We start from the raw sequence: 24,023 nt of genomic DNA, 5'->3' as shown, positions 1-24,023 counted from the left end.
CATGTTGGATTCTTTCAAGTGTGCCTGATAAATTGGGAGGTGACTGTTCATACAGTATGAATTTCACTCTTCTAACATTTATTTATTTAACATTTTTTTACAACAAAAGAACAGTGTGTATAAATGGATTGAAAAGTACCAGGGTCATTCAACGTAATGCATGCTGGGGACCACAAAAATAAACAGAATATCAATCTTGAATCAATTGAGGCCAATCTACTTCTACATCCAAACTATAGTCCGTCATTGTCCAGTATCCCTTCCCACCCGTTAATAAAAACTTCATACAGGAAACATTATATAAATTTTAAGTCGGGTTATTTACTGTACAATTTGAAGATAACCTCAACAATGATATGTACAATAATTCAAATATCCATAATCCAAACAGTTTCAATTGAAGAACAATTCACAAAAGCTTAAATAATTATAGATGAACAAAACATAACTGGACTGATCTATAAAAAAATCAAATGCTATTTTGGGATTTCGACAGTCTTTTTCTACTTACTCCTTTGTTTGACGCTCTGTCTGTTCACCGTTACGTTTGGTTTCTCTTTGGAAGATGTAGGTGAATCTGAGTTGAGGGAGAAAACATCCTGGTGCAACTTCTTCTGCCAGCTGAGACTTTTATCAACGTTCCCCCCGATTGTTGCGGTCAACGTTTGAATATTCTGATGTCCTCCGGGCTTTATCGTGCAGTCAGGAAATCCACTGCTGCTGTCCTGCTCTGGAGACACACTGCAAAAGCACAATACAAGCTAAGACATCGTTCTTCAACTACGTCACTTTATATAAAGCAAACTGAGGATGATCAAATGACTCGCAATGGTAAAAATAGGTTAAACACTCTCACTGTAATAAAACTGATACCTGGTGGGGCCTCTGATCCTTCGTGTCTTTCTATAGAGATCAGCAGACATCCAGAGTCTGCAAAACACCAAATTCTATGTTACATGACATCATTGTTGATACAGATTTTAAAAAAAAAAGGGGTTTATAGAAATGCCTCATCTCCTGGAGTTACAATCATTCTTTGAGGTTTGCTTTCTTTGTGGCTATAAGGTCAAACCACTTTACCTTTTAGTGAATAAGAGTGTCAGCTGAATGGGCAGGATGAGAAGAGACAGCGGATACACGATCAGCTTCACTGGATCTGTGAGCTGCAACCACCATGTCACACTGTGGTGGTTTTTTCTGCATGCCTCACACAGCTCTAACACACACACGAAAACACATGTATATAAAACACACGGATATATATATATATATATATATATATATATATATATATATATATATATATATATATATATATATATATAAAACAGAGACGTGTGGTTAACGAAAGAAAGAAAAAAAGGTTTTTGCCTAAAATGCTTCAAAATCTTTTTTGACAATGCTTTCATGACTGAGAAGTTCTAAAAATGTTCATCGAAGTTCTAACAATTTCCATCAACCCATTATGTTAATTTTAAAATCAATGACACAATGGTAACCCTGCCCCCACCTTTCTGTATGGACACTGGGAGGTTCTGTATGACTCTGGGTTCCAGCCACCGATGACCTTCCTCATGAGAGTCTTTTCCAATCAACGGCGTCTTCTTCGTCATCTTTTCTTCAGTCCGAACCCTTTTCTTCACCAGCTCACAACAACGTTTAACTCCCACCACGGCGTGGGGAATATTCTGGGGTCTGAGCAGATCTTTGAAACACAGTAGACTGATTACTGTGGAGAGTAAACCAGATGAGCTGAAGGCTGATGATAGAAGAACTCACCTCTTTCTCTCAGGAAGAAAAGAGCATCCATGTGGCCGTTGTTGCAGATCTCAGCCAGAACCTTGGATGGATGGATGGATGGATGGATGGATGGATGGATGGATGGATGGATGGATGGATGGATGGATGGATGGATGGATGGAGGAAATAGCATTTTAAAAGTTGTCAGTTGAAAAGCCAGGACAGACCTGAGCGGGGACCAACCTCGAGCCTGGGAGGAAGGAAGGACGTACAGATGCGATGTACGTTCCCAGTGTTGACCTGGATGCTGACGTTGCCGTAGTGGACCTCCCAAACGTTAAACGTGCCCTCTCTGGGACAGATGTCGCTCTCGCCTGAAAAGGGAGCCATAATGATGGTGTTTCTCAGCTCATACAGGGGAGCGTTGTTGCTCAGAGCACCGTCCATGTACCGCTGAGAGGCAGAGGGATGGAGATGGCAAACTCAGGTCACTTTATTGACTCAAAATGATCAAAGTCTGTTTTTCAAATACATAAAAACAAGGAAAGAGGCAGCTTCACACCCTGATGAACGAGAGCCAATCATATAACAGAGTGAGAGCTCCTGCTGAAGCTATTCTTATTCTAAGGTGATTAAAGTGCAAGCCCCAGTCAAAACAAATTACAACATAAATTTCTTCTAATCCTCTCACAAAGTTTCAACTCACCACTCCACGGTACGATGGTGGTACGAAACCAGAGTAAACAGGAAAGAAGCAGCTGCACATGAGAACCTGCAAAGGTGGACAAAGTAGGTGGAACCATGACACTTGAGAAACTCCTGCCGTGGGTCTGAATCACTGTGCGAGGCAGCGGTCTGCCAGACCTGGATCAGCTCCTCCCTGCTGTCGAAGTCTGACACCAGCACGTTCTTCATGTCAGATATTCTGGTGAGGGACACGCAGAGCCTTCCCGAGGCCCTCAGGTGGGCGTCCTCGGGCAGCTTCTCCAGCAGGGAGTCCCGAACGGTGCGCAGGAGGCTGAAGGTTGGATGGAAAACTCCCAGCGAGTGTTTTCTAGCCTCGGTCGCGGTGGTCAATATGTCGACACAAAGCTGTTCTGAGGAAGGGGAACACACAGAAGCTCAGTCTTCGGGGGAAGTGAGAAACTCAACAATATTCATGGGGGGGGTGCAGGTATAAGGTCTAGACATAATTTACAAAAGGGTATTAAGCTCAACATATTGCCTGGAAGTGTGGAATTACAGATTGAATGCAAAACTGTCTGTTTTCCATAAATACATGTCATAGATTTAGTTTAGTATGGTTTTATTTCATTCACTGACATAAAAGCTAAACACTTCAATAGAAAACAAATGTTTCCGAAGGTATGAATGAAAGGGATCAGAAGGAAGAATGAACTTCTGTCATCTACCCCTTTTGTAGCAAGCAATTTACAATAAGAGTAAAAAGGTCTGAGAGGCCGGCACAGCGACTCTCAGTCTCACCTGAATTATTCTATCATGACAACACTATAATATTTCAAAATGTCTTTGTATTTAAATAATATGCTATTCTTAATCACTTTTTAAAATCTTGCTTGTGAATTCATTTCTTTTGATTCCTTGCTAAGGTTGAACAGGATATATTAAAGAAAATCTTTTTTTTTAAGCTTTCTCCTGGTTTCTTACTACAGTCCACATAAATTTGAGGCATTCAAGGTGTATCGTAGCCCACAGTCAGCTTTCATCAGCTCTTTATCTTGGTTGGCTCAGGAGCCACAATAAGAGGGACACACGACAGATTTCTGTCTAATATTTATTCTGAAGCAAAAATGCTCACAAAGAAGGTGCAAAACCAGTTTGAGCAAACAAGAAGGTGTCTGCTGTGGGATCAATGAGCAAGGCAGTGTGTTTTACTGATCAGGGGGGCTGTGACAGAGCCAGTCATTAGAAAAGTAATGAGCGCAACACTGAATGTAAAAATATATACAGTAAATATGAGTATTTTAGACCATATATGATTTTATTATTAGTCATTGTTGAGCAACAACAACAAAAAGCCCCAATATGAACTATATGAGAGACAATGGGTAATTTGTTGTTTTTGAATCCAAAGTGACCTGTGGAATTTGACCATGAGCTATTGCATGAGATCTGCCTGTGTCCGTGAGCCTGCCTACATTGTTTCCCACAACTATCTATCTCAGCAGTTGTTTTGAGATAGTACATACTTGACCTTTATGCAAGGCTGCGGAGTTCAACTTATACAGGGAGGAAATAAAGAGAGAATTATGATGCACAAACAAAGATGATCTAGTTAGATAACTTTTTAGTACCTTGTTGTTTTTGTTTTAAATCACATTTGTTGAAAATACCCCATAGATATAGATTTTTATATATTTGAATGGGCATACAAAAGCAAACCACAAATTGTATTGTGATTTGAAATAAAACAACACAAATGTGATGGGAATTAAACAACTAGTCTCTTAAAGTAATTCAGGTTTTACTTATAAAGAATCGAAATCATTGTTATTGTTTTTTGTTTTGTTTTAAAGTTGTGCTGTACAGTAAATGTGACTCACCTAAGGGAGTCCCAACAGCCAGAGCTGCTGCTACCAGACACCCAGATGAAGCTCCACAGATTTTTGAGGCTCCATGGATCAGCTGTGGGGCCCGCTCCAGGATACAGCTCACAGCTCCCACATAGTAAATACTCCTGAACCCACACCCTGCAAAAGAGATGTTCCACTCCTCCAGCCCGTTGAACAGCATCTTTTCTCTGAGATACTGATGAAAACTCACACCCGCCTCTCTGACACAATCATTTTTTATGGTCCCCTCTCACAGTTGTGTGTTGGGTTCCTTCAGGAGTAAATGGACTTGTTTAGTTTTTACTTGGCTCAGAGGTCGAATGGGGAGGGCCTCAGCTGGTTGTGGTTGGTCTTGCGTAACTTACTAGGCTCATGTTTCGAATCAGAAAACAAGCTTGAGATCCAGTCACTGACTGCAGGCCAACTGCATACCCTGTGTTCAAACTTCCTTAACCCTTCCCACCCTTGCGCTCCTGGATTGTTGACTAAAAGGTCAAGTCATGTCATTTTGTGTTTCACTCAACATCAGCACCACAGACTGATTACCATAAAACAGGTTTTTTTTCTTTCCCCCCAGTCTGTATTATAGTTTCAATTTGGGGGGGGGAAAAACCAGAACAATTTGATTTATTCTTTGTACACTTTTGATCTAGAAACAAAAACACCGTTTTTTTCTGATGTCTCTGGTCATCCATACGAGTTCAAATTGAACTTCAAATTCCAAGAACAATTTTATGAAGAAAAAAACCCCCTTTGTCTTGAGAAGTTAACTACAGTATGTCCTGACTGTGTGTAGCAAATAAGGAATAAACACAGAGAGACTGTTATCGCTCTCATTATTGGAAGGACTAACCTGTCGTACTTTATTAAATCTAACTGTTTTTCTTCTTAACTTGTTGTTTCTTGAAATATTGTATAGTCATTGTGATCAAAAAAACTTAAAAGCAAAAAATTTAAAATGCATAGAAACACAAAAAGGTTGGTGTTTGTGCTGCACCCAAACAATTTAACAAGTCATGTGTGACTACAGACACAAAACATCAACAACAACAACAACAACAATCATAATAATAATAATAATAATAATTTTGTCCAGAATAAACAAAATACAAATTCTGCTTAGAATTGCATTTTTCAACTCGAACTCAAAACAAGCAGACTAACATCATTAGAAATTAATATGCCTGCTTTAAAGTGGGATTATTGTCCAGTGATTGAATGTCTCAGATGTTAAATATACAGGGCAAAACCTCTCCTTTACTTCTGCTGAGTGCTGTGCCCACTGGGTGGCGCCAGAGAGTTTCGGGCTGGGCGCAGCACGCAGGAGAAATCTGCAGGTTAATCTGGAGGGGTTTATGGACACAACCTTCAGAACCTTAAAAGACACTCTTTAGATTTTAGAGATATCTCACTGACCAGCAGGAGCATACAGCAGGCTGTCTATTTGTGAATGTCCCATTATTGTAATTATCATCTGAAGGTGAGAGGATTTTCAGCCCCGTTTGTGCAACAATACCTCTCAAGCTATTGGCTGGGATCCGTCACGTGACTGACACACCTCCAGGCAGGCAGTCTACCAGAGGAAAAGTCAACAGAATCGACATTACTTTTTCCTTTCCTGTGCAAAGTGTTGCCCCGTTCAGTCTCGATGGACATCCCGGTGGTGGATTTCAGTGCTGGCAGCCTGAATGAGAAACATGCGACTGACGATCAGCTGCAAAAGTTGGGAAACGAGTTGAAGACAGCCTTCTCTGAAGTTGGCTTTGTTTTCCTGAAGAACTTCGGGATCACTGAGGAGGAGGTGATGAGAAATGCGCAGTGCAGAGGGAAGCCATCGTGTTCATTTGAGCGTGCTGAAAGTGAGATGTTTGTTATGTTTGCACAGGTCCAGCGTGTCCTGGACATAAGCAAGACGTTTTTCCTGCAGCCAGATGAACTGAAACGACCTTTCTGCAGGGAAACCTTCTCCATGAGTCCCAACCATGGCTGGGTGTCACTGCAGACCGAGAGGTGGGCGCTGTGCAAAGTAACTAAGTACCTTTACTTTGTTACCAGGCAGTACTTTATGCATACTGCAGTATTTCTACTACACCCTGACTTCAGTTGGACTTCAGTGTTTGCTGATCTGCCGAAGAAGCATTCTCATTTTCTCATCCATACATATTCCTTCTTACATCACCAAAGGGTGAAGACCTGACTTCTTACACTTGTTTTTCAGGTTGAATCCACGTCGACCCAGAGATCTCAAGGAGGCGTTCAACATCTCCTCACTTCATCCTGACATAGTAATAATCTCAGGGCCAAAGTTTGAACTCATGCCTTTGATCCCACACACACACACACATGCAAACAAATGCTTTTTGGATAAGTTACAAAACAAAGTCCAAACTGTTTCCACATCCCAACATAATACTTTTTCCAGAGAAAGCCCAGTTTTACTGCATTCCGTCAGAGGACTGTAAAAGATTGTGTCATGATCACATATAGGTTTGCTGCCGCTGCCCTGTGCATAGTTTGGTGAAACATTTGTCGGGTCACTGTGCCGATTGTTTCTCTTGTAGAAATGGCCGTCGTCGGGCTCGTTACAGGATTTCCACGAGATCCAGTCGTCGTTCTTTCTGCGCTGTAAAGAGCTGAGTCTGCGGGTCCTGAGAGTGATAGCCGTCGCTCTGGATTTGGACCCAGACGTGTTCCTGAGCACACACAGTCTCATAGGAAGTATGATGACTTCCAACCAGAGGTGGAAGGAGGGCTGAAAACTTTCTCTCAAGCACATTTAACGTCACATTTCAAGTACAATTACAAACGAATATTGTCATAAAAATACTCAAAGTATTATTCTATAATTTAATGCTTTGTCAAGGAGTAGGGAAGTGATTTACTTTACCTGTATGAAATACCTTTGTTCCAAAGCAGGGACTTTCTCTGTTGAAGGCACAAACATTTTTGTCTTCAAAAATGCAGATCGGAGGGTAATGATTAATTTATGGTGTTGTGTCTCCTGTAGCTAACAAGAACGGCACCACGCTGCGCTCCCTCTTCTATCCTCCAGTGAACCCTGAAACACTAAAGGAGGATCAGCTGCGGTGTGGAGAGCATTCGGACTACGGCAGCATCACTCTGTTGTTCCAGGACTCTGAAGGGCTGCAGGTAAACGCCGCCAAAGTCAATACTGGGAGTCATTTGTCTATCTGCGCATGTTTGGAACTTGCAGACTCTTTTGGTGAACCAGTTGGTAAAGGGCAGGGTTGTCAAGCACATGGCTCACACAGGGAGACGCTCCATCACACCTCCAAGCCATTTAGAATGACCTCACACATGTTTTCTGCTTTGTGAAAGGAGGAAAAACACAGTAATCCCATAGTGAAATGGTCCACTGCAGCTGCCTTGTAATAAACATGTACATGAATGGCTGACCCAAAACATGACGGTTATGAAAGGTGGACGAAGCTGTAAATAGATGATTCTTGTAATTTAATCTTTAATCTAAACCTGCTGCTGTTATTGTTTGTATTGCTATTAATGATTTATGTGGTTTGCGTTGACCTGCCAAGAGAACGAGAGTGGAAATTCGCTTTGCAGATAGTTCAATTCAGGTCATTTTTTATAGCGCCGAATACAACACAGTCATTTTCAATTCAATTCAATTTTATTTGTAAAGCGCTAAATCACATCAACAAACATCTCAAAGCGCTCTTACAATGATAGAGTACAACAGGACCCAACTAAACCCTTCCAAAGCAAGCAGGTGTAACAAGCAACAGTGGCCAGGAAAAACTCCCTCGCATGGAGAGAAGTTCAAGAACTCCCTCTTCAGGAAGAAACCGTGGGGCGGACCCTAGACTCTGGAAGGACGGCCATCCGCCTTGACCGGTTGGGGGGAGAAGTACATGGGATAGGACAGGGAGAGAGAGGAAAAGAAGAGGGAGAGAGAGAGTGGCAGACAGGCCAGATAAGTACAAATACTAAGAAAAGTCTATGATGAGCGTTGGTCTGATGATGAGCCAATCTCAGTCTGGAGTTTAAGGGCCGTGCCGTTGCGGTGGGGTCCCGGTGCTGTGGTGGGGTCGGGTAGTAGGACCGTCGTAACTCCACTCTGTGAGTCTTGGGTCTGATCCCCTGGATCCTGCTCTCCTCCTGTCAGGGATAAAAAAAGACGGCGGCAGTGTCTGGTGGCTCCAGTAGTGTTGTTACACAGAGAGAAAGAAAGAAAGACAAGAAACAGAACCTCCAAATGTAGAGTTCCTCCCTTTAACGGGAGAGAAAAAATCCCCTCAGCAGTCTAGGCCTATAGCAGCTCAACTTAGTGCTCCTATTTTATTCCTATTTTATTCCTAAGGATAAGCTTTATCAAATAGGAATGTTTTTAGTCTACTCTTAAATAAACTAATGGTGTCGGCCTTTCGGACCGAGGCTGGTAGTTGATTCCAGAGTAAAGGAGCCATATGGCTGAAACTCCTGCCTCCTGTTTTACTTTTATGGACTTTAGGGATTACCAACAGTCCTGCATCCTCAGAGCGAAGGGCTCGTGGAGGGTGATAAACTTCTAGAAGTTTCTCGATATAGGACGGAGCCTTCTGATACTTCATTTCAAGTATTGTGTCGTACTATATTAATTCTCAGCTCGGGGGGAGCTGGTGGGGGCCAAGGTTCTTGCTCAGGGAAACCTACACAGGGGGAGACCATGCACAGGGGGGAGACCACGCACAGGGGGGGACCATGCAAACACTCCACACAGAAAAGCCCCGGGCTGGATTTGAACCTACGACATTCTTGCTGCCCAGGCACTCTTACAGAGGAAAACCTGCAGAACGAGCTCAGACTCAGACTCAGACTCAGACTCTCTCTCTCTCTCTCTCTCTCTCTCTCTCTCTCTCTCTCTCTCTCTCTCTCTCTCTCTCTCTCTCTCTCTCTCTCTCTCTCTCTCTCTCTCTCTCTCTCTCTCTCTCTCTCTCTCTCTCTCTCTCTCTCTCTCCTCTCTCTCTCTCTCTCTCTCTCTCTCTCTCTCTCTCTCTCTCTCTCTCTCTCCTACTACTACTAATAAAGCATTTTTCCCCTCATAATTCAATTAAAACTGAAACTTCCATCTATTTATTATCCACAAACAAAAACATTTGAAAGCCTTTCATTTATTTATTCGATCTTATTGAAGTAAAATTTGTAGAATATTTCACAGAATTAGACCCCCCCCCCCCCTATTTATTGAACCAGAGAATATAATGATCACAATTGAAATAATAAGAAAAACAAACTCGAAAATGTTAATATGTTTCAGTGTATTAACAAAGTAAATTGTTAACTGGCAAAACATTTAGATTCTTTTTTTTTGGATGCAACTAAATGTTTTTCACAGTTCTGAAATATCTTGTCTTCATACAGGTGTTAAAGATGATTTTTGAGTTTCCGTATAACTTTAAGAAAAGCTAACATAAGACAATGCTGATATGTTCCTCAGGCTTTAGTAATTAATGTGACATTTGTCATCTTTCAGGTTCGGACGCGTTCGGGGGAGTTCATCACTGCTCCCGTGATTCCCGGAGCTGTCCTCATCAACATCGCTGACCTACTGCAGCGCTGGACCAATGACAAGCTCATCTCTGTGGTCCGTTATAGTGATTTTATTTCACACACACTTTTTCTTTTCATCCATAACAAAGGGATCGCATTATCACAGCAGAAATACTTGCACGTCGTCAGAGAATAGAATTTACATTTCTAAAATCTCCCAAAAGTTTATTTTGAAGGTTTCAGGGTCAGAAACTCCCACAAATCTCAAAAAAATGTAATTTCACATTATTACACATAACTTAAGTTATGGACATTTATGGTTTAATTCCTTTCCATGTGTATTTCACTCGCTGTAAATCTAGCCTCTTATTGAATGTTTGTCATTTTTAATATAGTCTTGCTTTATATGTACATTCGATTTTATTGCTTAGAGTTTTTAATCTTGCTTGTTATCAACGCGCCGTCCAGTAGCAGCGAATTATCTTTTTGGTATGTCTTCATGTATGATGACAATAAAGCTTCTCTATTCTTTATCTAATGTCGAAACACCCCAGACAGGTCACCAGGCAATCTCAAGACAGTCACACACACACTCTCACCAGTTTAGAGTCACCTATGACTTCGAACTGACAAACAAACTCACTGTTGAGTGTTGACTATAACACTGTTTTCCAGCAGGCAAGTTATTCAACAACCAAGAAAACAATGGCTTTGTTATGAACCTGCTGTGTTTCCCTCCGCAGATTCACCGGGTTTTGTTGCCCTCCGTTGGAGACCCCAGCTCCCGTCAGTCTCTGGCTTTCTTCGTTCAGCCAGACGATGAGGCCCTGATCACCTGCTTGGACGGTTCAAACAATTACCCGCCTATTAAATCAGGTGACTACCTGATCCAGCGCCTTAAACAGGGGTACCTAAAGCTTTGATAGCTGAGAGCCGATTTAGGAATCCAGCATTGGACTGAAGGCCGCCCAAAGAGAAGAAATGTAAAAAAAAAAAAAGAAATATCCCATTTGAAGTCATTTTTATGACCAGGTTGCATCTGTATGATTTACACTTATTGGTCTGAATCGAGCAATCTGCAATAAGTAAATTTTAATAGAAGAATGAGGCTAAACCTGGTAAAAGTTGAGAAAACCTCAAGAAACATTGCAATGCACACAAAATACAAATTATGGTTTTCTGTCATCTACAGTCAAATTTAGGATATAACAGTCCATTTCAGAATACATGTAAAATTTGATTTAGAACAAACTGTCATTCTCAGGGCCCGTCCACACGAGAATGCTGTTTTACACAATATGCGTCGTTTTTTGTCCAATTCTCCACACGGCATGTATTTTTCTAACATGGGTCCCACGTCCCGGAGTGGGGAAATTCCAAAATGCCAGTTTCCACGAGCTGCAAAAAACATTTTTACTTTTAAATTGAGGCTAATACACTCCATAAAGTTTCATATTTAGTTTTGACATATGAACCTAAAATGTGTCTTAAGTTGCATTTATGAAGTGCCAATTTAGGATGATAAACATTTCACTACATTTCCAGATGTTTTGTACCTGATTTTAGAGGTTTTAACATTCTTAACCTTTTTGTGTAATACAATTTTGACATGTTAGATGTTTTAACCATTGGCTCTATTTTAAAGGTGCTTTTTCTTTTAGAAATCCTTGTCATTTTATTTTTTTTATTTTTTTAAAGCTATTATTGCAGAGGTGTGTTTTCCCATTTCTTGTGGTTTTAGCAATTCTTCTCCAATTTAGTTGTGCTTTTTCAAAAAACCTTTTTTAGCCGTGAGTTCTTTTGAAAATGACTTTGTGTGTTTTCTTTTAAATCAAATGAAAACAAGATAAAATGTTTACTTATGTATAATTTAGTGAAAGGTTCAGGGAGCCACTACAGAAGTCCCAACGAGCCTCTTGTGCCTTATGAATGCCCGATCCTGTCAGCTCTCAGAAGTTAGGCGAGGCAGGGCCTGGTCAGTACCTGGATGGGGGACCATGAAGGAACACCAGGAAACCTGGATGAATGCAGTTGGTGGTGGTTGGAGGGGCTGACGGTGCAGATTGTCAGCCTACCCCAGGGCAGCTGTGGCGACATACGTAACTTACTACCGTCTAGTATGTAGTGAAAGAATAATGCAATGTAAAGCGTCTGAGTGTCCAGAAAAGCACTATATATAAAACCTCCAGAGCTACAGGTTGCAGACCCCCAACTGAGACCTCGCCTTTAGGTATTGCCAAAGACCAATCCTTTCACAGCTTGATTAAAACTAACAACTGTAATTCATTGCAGGCCGCCAGAAATGTTGCTGTGCACTTTGAGAACCTACGGCCTTAATACATATCTGCAAAACTGAATATCCTGTCATTGGTTGCAAATGTTGTAATTGTGTCAATAGAAACCCTGTGAAGCCCCCGATGAATTTACTTGTACTGCCATGTCACTTTAAATCCCACTTTGTATGAGTGTGCTTTAAATGTAATTCAATGACTTGATGTGTGAAATTACAAAGACCCAAACGATAAACTTGCAAGACCAGTCACTTTATTGTCAACTTTCAAACCTCAGACATTTTCATACACAGGATGTCGGCTGCACAGCTTGAGGACGATTTCATTAAACATTAAAGTTATTTTTGAAGCTTAACCAGCTTTGTCACCTGGATAGATAGCTTATCTTTTAAATGATTAAGGTATGAAGAGTTCGTTGCTTTTACGTCGCGCTTGTTCTGGAGTTGAAGCTTTTCATTTTTAATTCGTCTGACTGAGGTCAAAAAATCTGCTTAATTTAAGGTGAGTGAATAAAAGAAATCCATCATGAAAAACACAAATTCACAGCCAGTCCTCTGCACAAACAACAACACAAACCAGTATCTCTCTAATGCAATACGATTATCTTTATATAAAGAGACGAAATGTAAACATATATTAACTTCATTTGTTACCTCTGTTGCAATCTTCAGATCAAACAGATGCAATAGGTAGAAAATAAAAACTGATCGTTTTTATGGTTATAAACATCTTCATGACCGTAAACTAATTCCACCCTACAAACCCCCTTTTCTGACATTGCCTTTTATGAAATAAGTAACTCTTTTCATCATAAAAAATAAATATATTTTCTAAGTAACTTGTATTTTACAGTGTTGGCGACAGTAAACTAAACAAAACATTCAGTTATTGGGCCAGCTGCCCTCCCCACCCCCACATCCCAAATACTAACAAAAAAATTATAATTCTTCCCATGGAGAACAGAGTCCTTATTATGAAGGAGGATAAAAATGAGAAAAACAAAAAGGGTTGATTGTTCACTGAGAAAGCTCCACAGTACAAGCCCCACTGATTCAGCTGGTTGTGGCCAGGAAGAGGAGGGACTGGCTTGGCACTGGCACTGAATCTGAAGCCTAAATCAGATCTTCATTTCTATATTTAGATAACGTGTTGCTGACTTCGAGGCAAAGGTTTTGAAAGTCCAAAACAAAATGGAAAATTTGACCCATTAAACACTCGCTCACATTCACACACACGCGCACACACACACACAGGAGAATCTGCTAAGAGTGTCCAGGCACGGGTACATCATGCTGCTGGTGAGCAGGTGGAGATGGGTGAATGTTTCCTGGTACAACTGGTGCGTGTTGAACTTCAGTTGCAGGAGATTCTGCAACAGATAGTCACGATTGCACAGACTGATGAGGTTTTCTTCGGCTTGATAATTTTAAAAACTTGAAATGAAAATGTTGAAAACAGAAGCTGTGATAATTACAGCCTGCAATGATTAGTTAAAATAATCTATTTTCATAAAATCCAGATTTATTTATTTAGATTATTTTCATGGAGTTTATATATATATATATATATATATGTGTGTGTGTGTGTGTGTGTGTGTGTGCACGCAATTGTTTTGATAAGATTTTAGGGATCAATTAAAAGGTTTTCCTTTATACTTTCTTTCTAGTGTCAGTTTCATAAGGAAGCTGAGCTGCACTCTTAATTCTGAAATTATCATGTGACAGAGGAGTTTGCTATGCGATTTGAGGAAAATTGTTAAATGTCATTTTAAAACCATTTCTGAATGATTAGCCCATAAATCTTACATCAGATTTGTTGAGAATAGTTGTATCTGCTAATGTCAGTACATTTGAGAATATTCAGGATTAAATCAGGCTAAATGAAATGAATCGATAACAAAAGTTGGCCTTATTTAGCCATACTCACCTTTTATCCCACCGTAGGTTTTAGCCCTTTCCATCTCCTCTATCGCCTGAACAAAGAAGAACAAATGTGATAAGTTGGTAGCACAGGACTGATAGGAAACTTCTAATACAATAAACAGTTCAAAGAATCCAGTGACATTTCGTTACATTAACCAAGCGGCTGCAGACAACAGGAGATACATTCCTGCTGGTATTATACCTGCAACATCTTATGAACTCAACTCACCTGTTTTAGGCCCAACTTTTTAGTATCAAGTTCTTCCTGCCTCTGTTGCAGCTCCTCCCTCTGCTTCTCCAATTCCACTGACTTCTTGTTGATGTCATTCGCCTCATTGGCCAGATGCTGCTCAAACTGCTTCAGCTCCTCCTCAGTGTATACTGGACCTTGTTCCAAAGTCTGTGGAGCCACACACGAGTTATTTCACAGAATAATGATTTTTTTTTTTTACATGGGGTAATCAGCTTTATATTAGACAAATTCAAACAGAATTGTTTTCAAAAGCTAATCATAAATATTTAAACGATTCCTCATATTTCACAGATCAACGACAGAGTCCAAAGAATAGGTCTCAGATTGATTCGAATATAGATATTTATCATTCCAAATAAGAAACTTTTCTAGCTCTTACCTCCCATTCATTTTTTTCATGAAACTGATCTTTCTTTGTGGCCTCAATGAATTCGCTCATTGACACAAGTCTGTCTTTGTTCGCGTCCACCTGAGTATTGACACACAAAACAGCTTTAAATGAAATCCACCTTCTGATAACAAAATGTCAACACCATTTGTTCCACATTTATTTTATCCTCTCAAAAACAGCGTCTGCTCTTCGGGCTGACACGGTCAAACAGATGAAAGGTTTAACTGAGCTTTTACATTTATTTTTATAAATTATATGAAATTAAAAAAAAACGGGAGTAGTTACATTGTAGTACTATGAAAGTACACTTTGAACTTATCACAATAGTACATCTATTGAATTTGGATTGGGTGTATTGTCAGGGATGAATAAAGGATGGTTAAGTGACAGCTGGACTTGGTTTTATTCATCTGGCATTTCTGCTTTGCAGTTTTTCTTTTGTTTTTACAACGCATATCGTCACCTTGATCAAAAGAGCTCTTGATGTGCCTTTAGAAGAAAAAACTGTAGCTGCTGTTATCACTGGTGCTTTATTTGATATCCGTCCATCTTCTACTTATTATGCTTTAACCAGAACAGGGCTGCGGGCCGCCGATCCCAGCTGATTGTGGGTGAAGGCGCCATACACAATGCAGTGGTCACCAGTCCAGTACAGAGACAGTCACACACATTCACACCTACGGGCAAATTAGAGTCAGAGACAAACCTAAAACTGAAGTGTTTTTTAAGGAATGCGGGAGAAAATATGAATGCCTGGAAAAAAGAAATAAATGCACCAACGCACATGTTTTCTCTGGGAACTTTGGGTTCCCCCCCACAGTTCAAAAACATATGTTTCTGGTTGATCGGTGACTCTAAAATTGGTCATAAGTGTGTGTGTGTGTGTGTGTGTCCTACACCCACAGTCAGATGGGATCAACTCCAGCAGTTGCAGCAGTTTAGAAGATGCATGGATGAAACTCCCACAGACAGTCTTTGACTGGTTGCTCACCTCATTCATAACATGCTCTCTCATTCGCAGTCTCTCTTCCTCCATCTCCAGCATATCATCCTCTTCATTTCCAGGGCTGTACACCTTCTCCAGCTTAAAAACAAAACAAAGAAACAGAACAACTTTCACCACAAAGGAATTTTAATTCATACATGTCATTATCTTTATAGCATGCCAGAGTGTAGAGTCGGAAAAAACAACAACAACCACGATACCTCTTTTGTGAAGAGAGCTTCAAGTTCGTTCTCGTCGAAGAAGCCATCTCCATTAGTGTCTGCAACAGAACACATGACTGGACTCAACCGATCGCTCCAGGAGTGTTTTGCACATGAATTCATTGCAACGCAAACAAACAGGTGTTCTTACCGTGCGAACGTCACAATGATATAAGATTCTAGACTCTGAAGTGAAACGCAGTGTGTAGCCTCGGCTTACCGTGCATATTGAAGAAGGTTTTAGGATCAAAGTCTTGTGGGTCCATACCGTCTCCATCATGCCAGACTTCTTTTAGCTGGTCCTCACTGCCCTGCACACACGCACATGTACACGCCTTTATTTTGGGATGTTTCTATAGAAAATTTGCTTTAAAATGGAATGTTATTCAGCGTACAACAAACAAGTGGTCTGAAGTCATAAAAAACTCAGGAAATAGTTGAAAATAATGAGAGAAATGTCAGTTATTTTGCAATGGAGTTGCTGATGAACTCCACTAAAACGGTGAGCTTACAGGGTGGTTAACTTTGGGATGGTCGGCATGCTTCTTCCTCATCTCCTCGTAGTGCTGTTCTTCCTTCTTACGATCCGCCTCGCTCATGTTCTTCAAGCGTTCCCTCCTCTCATGCTCCTTCATCATCTCATGCCTTTTGAAGTCCTCATGGCGGTCCTTGTCATAGTTCTCCAGGTCATGTGTTGCCTGGAAGTTAAAAAAAAAAAAACAAGCAGTTGAGAATTTCAGCTAAATTCAACAGATTTGCACATCCTTTGGGAACTCCATCAAAATGACCACCATGCCATTTGTGTTTTGCTCTTGCACTGCAAATGAAACATAGCTCTACAAAGCGGAGTCTGTTCGACTGCTAATACACCTTTAATCTGTGCCACGAGTCCTGTACTGCTTGACAAGCAAAACATGGCAAGGGAAATGTATTTCTATAGCACCATCAGACACAAGGCAATTCACAGTGCTTTATAAAGACATACAATAAATAAATTAAAAGAAAGCAATTAAGAAGCTAATTCTTAAGCAATTAAGATAATGAAATACATTTAAACAAAGAGATTATAAACAGCATGACAAGATAATACATACAGAAAAACCTTAATTCAGATAAAGGTAATAAAACAAGTAAAATCTATTGTTTAATGGAATGAATGAACAAATAGTGTTTTGTAGTCCTGATTTACAAGAAGTGAGTGTGTCAAGTATTCAGAAAATGTGTTCCACAGGTGAGAAGAGTAGGAACTAAATGCTGCTTCGCCTCGTTTCTTCTGATTTAGTAAACCTCTTCCTGGGGACCTTAGGGGTCTGGAAGTTCCATTTTCTACAAGTTAGTCTGAGATGTATTTAGGCCCGAGACCATTCAAAGCTCAAAAGACAAGAAGTTTGATTTTGAAGTGATTCTTTTGACACACAGGGAGCCAGTGCAGAGATTGGGGCTCAGGTGTATTATACTGAGACCTGTAAACACACCATTTCAGTAATTCAGCCTACTGAAAATAAATGCTTGTACAAGTTTTCATGAACAACACAAGGTTTATATAACCTGGTGTGCTGCACAGTGTTTGAAAACATCACAGCACTAGTATTTAATGGATCATTTCAAAAAGAATAAAAAGTAAAAACTCATATTGTTATTCTTACTCTTTTCCTTCCATATTGACTCAAAATTTACCAACATATTTGGATTTTACAATAAAGAATAGTGCATGTAATATTATGCAAAGAGGCATGCAAACCCACAAAGCCGACTTCCCTATCATTCTTCCTTTGTTAATAAAAATGAGTCATCCTGACTTAAAGCCAATAATTTTACCTCCGTGACCCAGCGCTCTCCAACAAATAACATAAAGCTGTGAATTCCTCCAAGTTATAATATCGGAAAATTGAAACAAGAGCCAGACTACTTATTGGAGGTGTGTCTGAGCAGGAATGAGAAGCATTAACTGATGTAATGGCTGTTGTACAATCAGAACTAATGGCAGCTGTAACGCTTAAGTCAAGGTGATCTTAACTAGGATTTCATGTAATGCAGATACAAATATGGACCGCAGTTCACACTAAACCCCTAACCTCACTCTTACTAATAACTGTGTGCGGCTGCCTTGTGTTTGCATACCGATTTGATGAGACGGTCCAAGTCCTCCACCTCGAAAGTGTCTGGGTTCCCGTGGTTGAGGTGATCAAACTGTTTCAACAGGGCCTGGTGGTCGATTGAGTTTCCTGCAAGTAGAAAAAAAACCTTCCACTTTCACTCAACTGTAATGTTCTGTAGTTGGCAGTATGTGATGAAGTGAACATTATGCTAAATGTCAACTTGAGCCATTCACATTCAGGAATTCTACTGAAATAGCTTTCCAGTATCCTCAGTTTGTTCATGCAAATCCATTAATTCATCATGACTGAAGAAAAAAAGATTTTTCTCCTTATAATGACCACAAGTTTAGTACCATATCCGCTGACATTTAAAATCAAGTGCTTGTAATTTAACGCCAGCCTCATTATTGTTCCAGCTGCTCTTGTGCCCTGAGTAAACACCCATATTATAGAAGAATGAGGTGTCATCTCATGCCAACTTGGGCACATCACCTAATTCAGAGAGCACTTACTGCAAATTGGTAGAGTGAATGTGTAATTTCGTTTAGAAAAAAAACTTAATCACCATTGCCCAGCAGATTCATAAAGGCGGTTTGTACTTCAGCATCATTCAGAACATAAGTACTCAAAGCTAGAGGCAAAGCTAAGCTTGTTAAAACGAAGTCAGTCTAGAAGAGTGAGCAGTCAGTCTTTACCTTTGAAGATAACCCGACAACCGACTTACTGAGCAACTTAATGAAGCACAATTCTGTTGAAACATGATGGAGACTCACCGTTGCCTGCCTTAATGTCATGTTTGGCTTTGATGAGCATCCGCAGTCTGTTCATCTCGTCCCTCTTCAGCTCATCCAACTTTGTCCGCAAATTGTGGTGGACAAAGTCCAGCTCTTCAGCAAGCTTCCCTTGCTGTGGCCAGACACCAAATAAACCATAGTTCAGATAGAATTGTACATATTGCTTAACAAATAACAATAAAATGGGCGGTTGTAAGAGGCCTTACCTTAATATCATCCATATTGGCATTTTTGAGCTTTTCTTTAAAGTGTGGGTCCTTCTCAAGATACTCAATGACTTCCCTGAGGTAGCGGTCATAGTGTAGTCCGGTGTCCTGAAAGAAAGATCGAAGCCCATACTCCACTTGTTGTTGCCAGGCATTCATGACAGCCATTAGGATACATTATGGTCACTTAACTCTTACTAATTACTAAAAGCGTCTAGTTTATCTACTGATGTCTGTTTGTTTTTCCATCAGCTTATATCAGAGAAGTGTACTTTCAATATGGGTCTGAGACATGTAAATTATCCTTGAATGCGTTTTTGTGTAGTTTACGCTGTTCCTGTGACTCACAGCACTCTGGGGAGGATCCAGTTTATCCTGTTTTGGCGCCGTTTTGACCTTGTCCACGTTGATAGGCACTGACTGGATACACAGCCACAAAGTCAGCAGGACAAGCCCGCAACGGGCCACAGCTTTACTCTTCAACATCTGTTTGGACTGGACCTACATGAAACAACGGAGAGGGGTGCATGGGTTAATCATGTATATCATAAACGTGTGCATCATCGAACAGACAAAAGTGTAGTATCTCTAGCCAATAAAGTGAAGGCAGCCTTCAAATGATCAAAAGGGCAGCAAGGTCCAGCTTCACCTGAAAATCAGCAAGGGAATGAAGTTAAGCAAGTTCGTCTTAAAGTGTAAAGAGCAACTCTAAAACAGGATGATGACAGAGCAACAGATTGGTGGATAAGAGCACAGCAGCTCTTTTGGAATTTAAAACTGTTCCTCAGTATGTATTCCTTATATAAAGACACAAATGAATCGTAACCATAGACAGGTTGTATGCAAATTACATACGATGAACATCATGTGGCGAGGGAAGCACCTGATGCATCATCCAATTGACATACAAAAGCCAGCGAACAAGCCTCAGGCTACCGAATGAATTGCAGCATATGTAAAATGGCACTTACTTGTAAAGTGGCGCTGACTCTCACTTATCCTTTTTAATCTTCGACCAGCCTTCGCCGTGTGGTTTCCCTCTGAGTCCCTGAGCCTCACCGGGGCTTGTTTACAGCTGTCATCTGTCCACCACAAACACGAGCCTCCTATTAGAAACCTACAGGTAAAAAAGATTGTGTTTACCATGGCAACGCCAACGCCCACAGCCTCCCGGATTGGACACAGGAAGTGCACTGGCTCCATGGAGCAGTCGCGTTGACAGCTGATTGGTTGCGGCCGCCTATCAATCAAGATGAAGCAGCCGATGGCTTAAGATGCATTGAACCAAAACCGTACGTGGCGTTCAGGCAACCTCCGACGAGGGCGGGGTTAACGTGCGGTGTCCGGAAACACAATGTCATGTCAAGCTTAAAATTGCTCAATTACACGTCTCTGCACACAAAGAGGGAAGACAAAATGTACAGGCTGCGCCTCATTCACCAGCCTTGTTTTTACGTGGAAGTCCCAACAAACTGCATTTAAAAATTCATTCTTGATTTCTTAAACTTGATTTCATTTATTTCATCCAATACCTTGAAAGTTACAGTTACATGAAGTGCCTCCAGTTATTGTCACATCTATGTGTTTTATTTAGTGTTGTAGTCAAGACCACCTAACATAAGAGTGAAAACCTAAACCAGAACATCCCACGGCCAAGATCTTGAAAATGTGGTCTCGAGACCAAGACCAGCCTCGAGAACTACAACACCAGTTTATTCGAGGGTGGCAAGAGTGTGGAGTAATAAAACTCTACAGTTGTGTGTAAACCCTGACTTTAGGTTAAAAAGTGTACATTATTATATCAACATCTATGCATGTAATGTACCACATAGATATATATAGGCACAGTAATACATGTTACATACACATTTAATGGGAATAATACAATATGTTTTTTATTGAAGAGACTGTCTGATGTGTTCATTGTAATTCTGGAGTGCTTGAACATAATTAAACCTCTATTGTGATGTATGACAAGAGCAATAACACACATTTTTGTGACTTCAATCATCACTGTGCTGCGTCAGTTCCTCTTCCTCTAGTTTCCTCTGACTTCTGGGCAGTGATTGGGGAGAAAGCACATCAACTGCTAGTGTGAAATGCTTTCCCAATGAGTGCTCACCAGTTTAAAGTTTCTTTGTCTTCTTTTGATTTGATCCAATTCCAAAATGTCTCAGAGACATCAGTAACTGGACTGCTGTATTGCAAGGCTAGTCTTACAGAAGAGGGCTATAAGATATGGTCGGCATGGGAGCGCATGCTGCTCAAAAGCATTGGTGCCATAGCAGGTGTGCTATGTCAGCTAAGTCACTCAGTGTGTGCCTCAAAACAAATTCCCATATTACCCAATCGTGCTGACTTTTGAGATGTGAGCTGATAACAAATAGATTTGTGCTTTTATTTACTTCCATTATGGGGCCCGTAAGAGGGTTATTTTTTGGATTTGAATGGTGAACTTTGAATGCTGACAATACCACTGGATTTTCTCGCTTGTATTAGTTTTTTATTGCACTGTATACATTTAAATGTGCTCTGCTGTTGTGAGATCTATAAGGGAAGATTATACAATACATTGATTGGTTGTATTTTTACTTGGATTTCCCAAATCTAAAAAAAACAAACAAAAAAAAACACTCTGTGTTAGACAAATTGAGAAATATTGAAGGCCTTTGGTCCTTTTTCTTTTTTTTTTTTCTCAATCATATCCTTCCTATCAATTCAGGGTGAAGATGACATCAGCTTGCTGAGGCCTGTGTCAAGCACAGGGCAAATCTACAGGCCATTAACATAAGCAGTGACACATTCTCAAATTAACAGGTACAGGCAATTTGGAGCAACCAGTTTGTCAAACATGCATATTTATGTGCTGTGGGAGGAAAATGCCTGGACAACAGGCAAAGTCCACACAGAAAAATCCCCAAGACCCACTTGGAATTGAACTGAGGACATTCTTGCTAAAGGACACAAATGTGCAGGTTTTTACTTTCACTAACGAAAGGTTCCGTTTGTGTCTGCATGTATTTCTTTCTTTCTTTCTTTCTTTCTTTCTTTCTTTCTGACAGGCTAGTTATCATTGATTTGCTCTAATGGCTAACATGCTCGCGAACTCGGTTCCACAAATAAATGTGTTGTTGGCGAAGGTATACACTCTACCGGTTGACCATTCTTGTTGTTGTTTTTGCAGTAAGTGATATTCTTTCATTGGTGTTCATTTTCCTGTGCTGTAGTATATTATAATGTTATTCAAATGAATGTTTTTATCCTGAAATGATACTTTTGAAGATTTGCTACATTTTCAGTTGTTCTGTAACACTTTCAAATGTATTTTCTGTTAATTTCATTCTTCCTGTGCTTATATTAATCACAGGAAAGCCTGTCCTTATTAATATTTAATATTACTCTTTTAATTTTTAGTCTGTCTTATTTGATATTTAACTTTATATTCTATTTATTCTGTGTCCTAGTCTGTCTGGGGCAGGAATGTAAAAGAGTTTCCCTCTGGGATTAATAAAGTGTTTCTATTCTATTCTATTCTATTCTAACTAAAACTAAACTAACTAAACTAATCAGACTTTAATCCCCTTGGGGAATTTCCTTTTTTACTATTTTTAGGAAGAAGCGGGCAGCCACATTGGGGCACTCCGGGAAGTTGATGGGGGTCAAAGGTCTTGCTGAGGAGCCCAAAGTGGTGACCTGTCCCGTTGAGCAACAGTGGTCCAGATGACGTCTTTAAGACATCATTTCCATATGTCGTTAAAAAGTCTTCAGGGGGGCCAGAATAAAAGTTTTTTTTGTACGTCTTTCCTAGACGTTGCATGGAGGTCCTGTCTGGACGTCATATAAATGTCCAAACAAGATCTCTGGATGACTTGACACCATGAAATAAAAAATAAAAAAGACACCACCTGGGATAGAACCCAAACCTCTTTCATGACCAGTGATGCCGGTAATGCATTGATTAGTGACGCATTAGTCTGTTATGACGTAACGAGTTATCTGTAACGAGTAATCTAACGCGTTATTATTTTAAAACCAGTAATCAGATTAAAGTTATTTATCCACGTCATTCTGATAATACTGTTGCGTCTGGCAGGACGAGTTTCTTGTCTGCAAAGCCGCTTTATTATTAAACAGAACCCAGCCGCTCCTCCATTCTCCTCCAAACTGAAACAGACACACCAGCACATGATGAAGTCTGCACACTCACTTGACCCGTCCAGTTCTACACTGTCAGCCAATCACAGGCCAACTCACTCTAGTGGTGCGTTCAGGTGCCACAATAGAATGGGAACAAAGTAATGTCGTCATTAAACCTTAACTTTGCAATCAGACCGTCCTTTTTTCAATCAATCAATCAATCAATCAATCAACCAACCAATCAATCAATCAATCAATCAATCAATCAATCAATCAATCAATCAATCAATCAATCAATCAATCAATCAATCAATCAATCAATCAATCAATCAATCAATCAATCAGTGGGGGGGCATTAAAAGGTTGGATAGAGCAGGCAGGTAGTGTAAATAAAGAAATAGATGAATAGTGCAACAACAGACTACAACTACATACTAGTAAATACCAGTAATAGCAAAAATCTGATAATAAAACCATGAATCAGATATAAATACAACAAAGAATGTAGGCTAAAGGTTAAATATGTATCAGCAGGAGGCGAGGCAGTGATAAGAACTGAGTTTTTGGTAAAACCGGTTGATATTTTTATGTTGAGATGTGGGGCGGTGCGTGTTGTTGGCAGCTGCTGAAAGTAACTAAAAAGTTTGTTGTAATCCTTTCACACATGGGGATCAAACATGCACTCTTCCAATTGAGAGACAACCCACTGCACCAACTGATCCACGAGGAAAAATTGCCTACTTGAAGTACTCAAAAATACTTCAAGTTTTGCTTTTTGCTTTTCCATGCCTGATCTGCACCTGCAGCTTCAGGCCACATGGTGTCGCTGGTGAGCCGGTGGAAAACAGGCTGAAACAGAAAGCGTCTCCAACCAAAACTCCACCAACCACCTCAACAGGAACT

General features: G+C 40.3%; 3 protein-coding genes across 4 annotated transcripts; 1 reads left to right on the top strand and 2 right to left on the bottom strand.

Moving 5' to 3' along the window:
• Nucleotides 1–57: 57 nt before the first annotated feature.
• On the bottom strand, nt 58–4,571 carry LOC308116476 (patatin-like phospholipase domain-containing protein 2). Its single transcript, XM_080474709.1, has 9 exons — nt 4,305–4,571; nt 2,605–2,837; nt 2,447–2,512; nt 1,984–2,193; nt 1,780–1,840; nt 1,511–1,705; nt 1,081–1,216; nt 874–930; nt 58–741 (listed from the first exon to the last, which is right to left on the bottom strand). Exons 1-9 carry the CDS (start codon nt 4,492–4,494, stop codon nt 504–506), a joined length of 1,386 nt encoding a protein of 461 aa, XP_080330835.1. The 5' UTR covers nt 4,495–4,571; the 3' UTR covers nt 58–503.
• A 1,299-nt stretch (nt 4,572–5,870) lies between these two features.
• LOC308116853 (uncharacterized protein) lies at nt 5,871–10,879 on the top strand. 2 transcript variants are annotated; one of them, XM_080475298.1, is made up of 7 exons: nt 5,871–6,114; nt 6,199–6,323; nt 6,532–6,598; nt 6,875–7,031; nt 7,321–7,463; nt 9,805–9,915; nt 10,565–10,879. In XM_080475298.1, exons 1-7 carry the CDS (start codon nt 5,962–5,964, stop codon nt 10,742–10,744), a joined length of 936 nt encoding a protein of 311 aa, XP_080331424.1. In that variant the 5' UTR covers nt 5,871–5,961; the 3' UTR covers nt 10,745–10,879. The 2 variants fall into 2 exon arrangements, with proteins under 2 accessions (XP_080331424.1, XP_080331425.1); XM_080475299.1 differs by having other exon boundaries at nt 5,886–6,114; nt 6,902–7,031.
• Nucleotides 10,880–12,344: 1,465 nt separating this feature from the next.
• LOC308116852 (nucleobindin-2-like) lies at nt 12,345–20,145 on the bottom strand. Its single transcript, XM_080475297.1, has 13 exons — nt 19,955–20,145; nt 19,332–19,484; nt 18,984–19,091; nt 18,757–18,889; nt 18,006–18,109; nt 16,397–16,582; nt 16,105–16,195; nt 15,885–15,943; nt 15,670–15,762; nt 14,667–14,756; nt 14,264–14,434; nt 14,039–14,084; nt 12,345–13,481 (listed from the first exon to the last, which is right to left on the bottom strand). The coding sequence occupies exons 2-13, from the start codon at nt 19,467–19,469 to the stop codon at nt 13,375–13,377; spliced, it is 1,326 nt and encodes a 441-aa protein (XP_080331423.1). The 5' UTR covers nt 19,470–19,484; nt 19,955–20,145; the 3' UTR covers nt 12,345–13,374.
• Nucleotides 20,146–24,023: the final 3,878 nt, after the last annotated feature.

The sequence above is a fragment of the Lipophrys pholis genome (assembly GCF_963383615.2).
Source record: "Lipophrys pholis genome assembly, chromosome: 11".
Classification (NCBI taxonomy): domain Eukaryota; kingdom Metazoa; phylum Chordata; class Actinopteri; order Blenniiformes; family Blenniidae; genus Lipophrys; species Lipophrys pholis.
This window is presented reverse-complemented; position numbering and strand designations above follow the sequence as displayed.

Excerpts from the sequence above, each read along its gene's own strand:
- LOC308116476 (XM_080474709.1), bottom strand. The coding sequence starts at position 4,494 with ATGCTGTTCAACGGGCTGGAGGAGTGGAACATCTCTTTTGCAGGGTGT. Across the intron at positions 1,706-1,779 it reads TTTCTTCCTGAGAGAAAGAG|ATCTGCTCAGACCCCAGAAT; the intron begins GTGAGTTCTTCT and ends TGTGTTTCAAAG. Across the intron at positions 931-1,080 it reads ACACTCTTATTCACTAAAAG|ACTCTGGATGTCTGCTGATC; the intron begins GTAAAGTGGTTT and ends GGTGTTTTGCAG.
- LOC308116853 (XM_080475298.1), top strand. The coding sequence starts at position 5,962 with ATGGACATCCCGGTGGTGGATTTCAGTGCTGGCAGCCTGAATGAGAAA. Across the intron at positions 6,324-6,531 it reads GTGTCACTGCAGACCGAGAG|GTTGAATCCACGTCGACCCA; the intron begins GTGGGCGCTGTG and ends CTTGTTTTTCAG. Across the intron at positions 7,032-7,320 it reads CACACACAGTCTCATAGGAA|CTAACAAGAACGGCACCACG; the intron begins GTATGATGACTT and ends TGTCTCCTGTAG.
- LOC308116852 (XM_080475297.1), bottom strand. The coding sequence starts at position 19,469 with ATGTTGAAGAGTAAAGCTGTGGCCCGTTGCGGGCTTGTCCTGCTGACT. Across the intron at positions 16,196-16,396 it reads ATCCCAAAGTTAACCACCCT|GGCAGTGAGGACCAGCTAAA; the intron begins GTAAGCTCACCG and ends GCGTGTGTGCAG. Across the intron at positions 14,085-14,263 it reads AAAAGTTGGGCCTAAAACAG|GCGATAGAGGAGATGGAAAG; the intron begins GTGAGTTGAGTT and ends TTCTTTGTTCAG.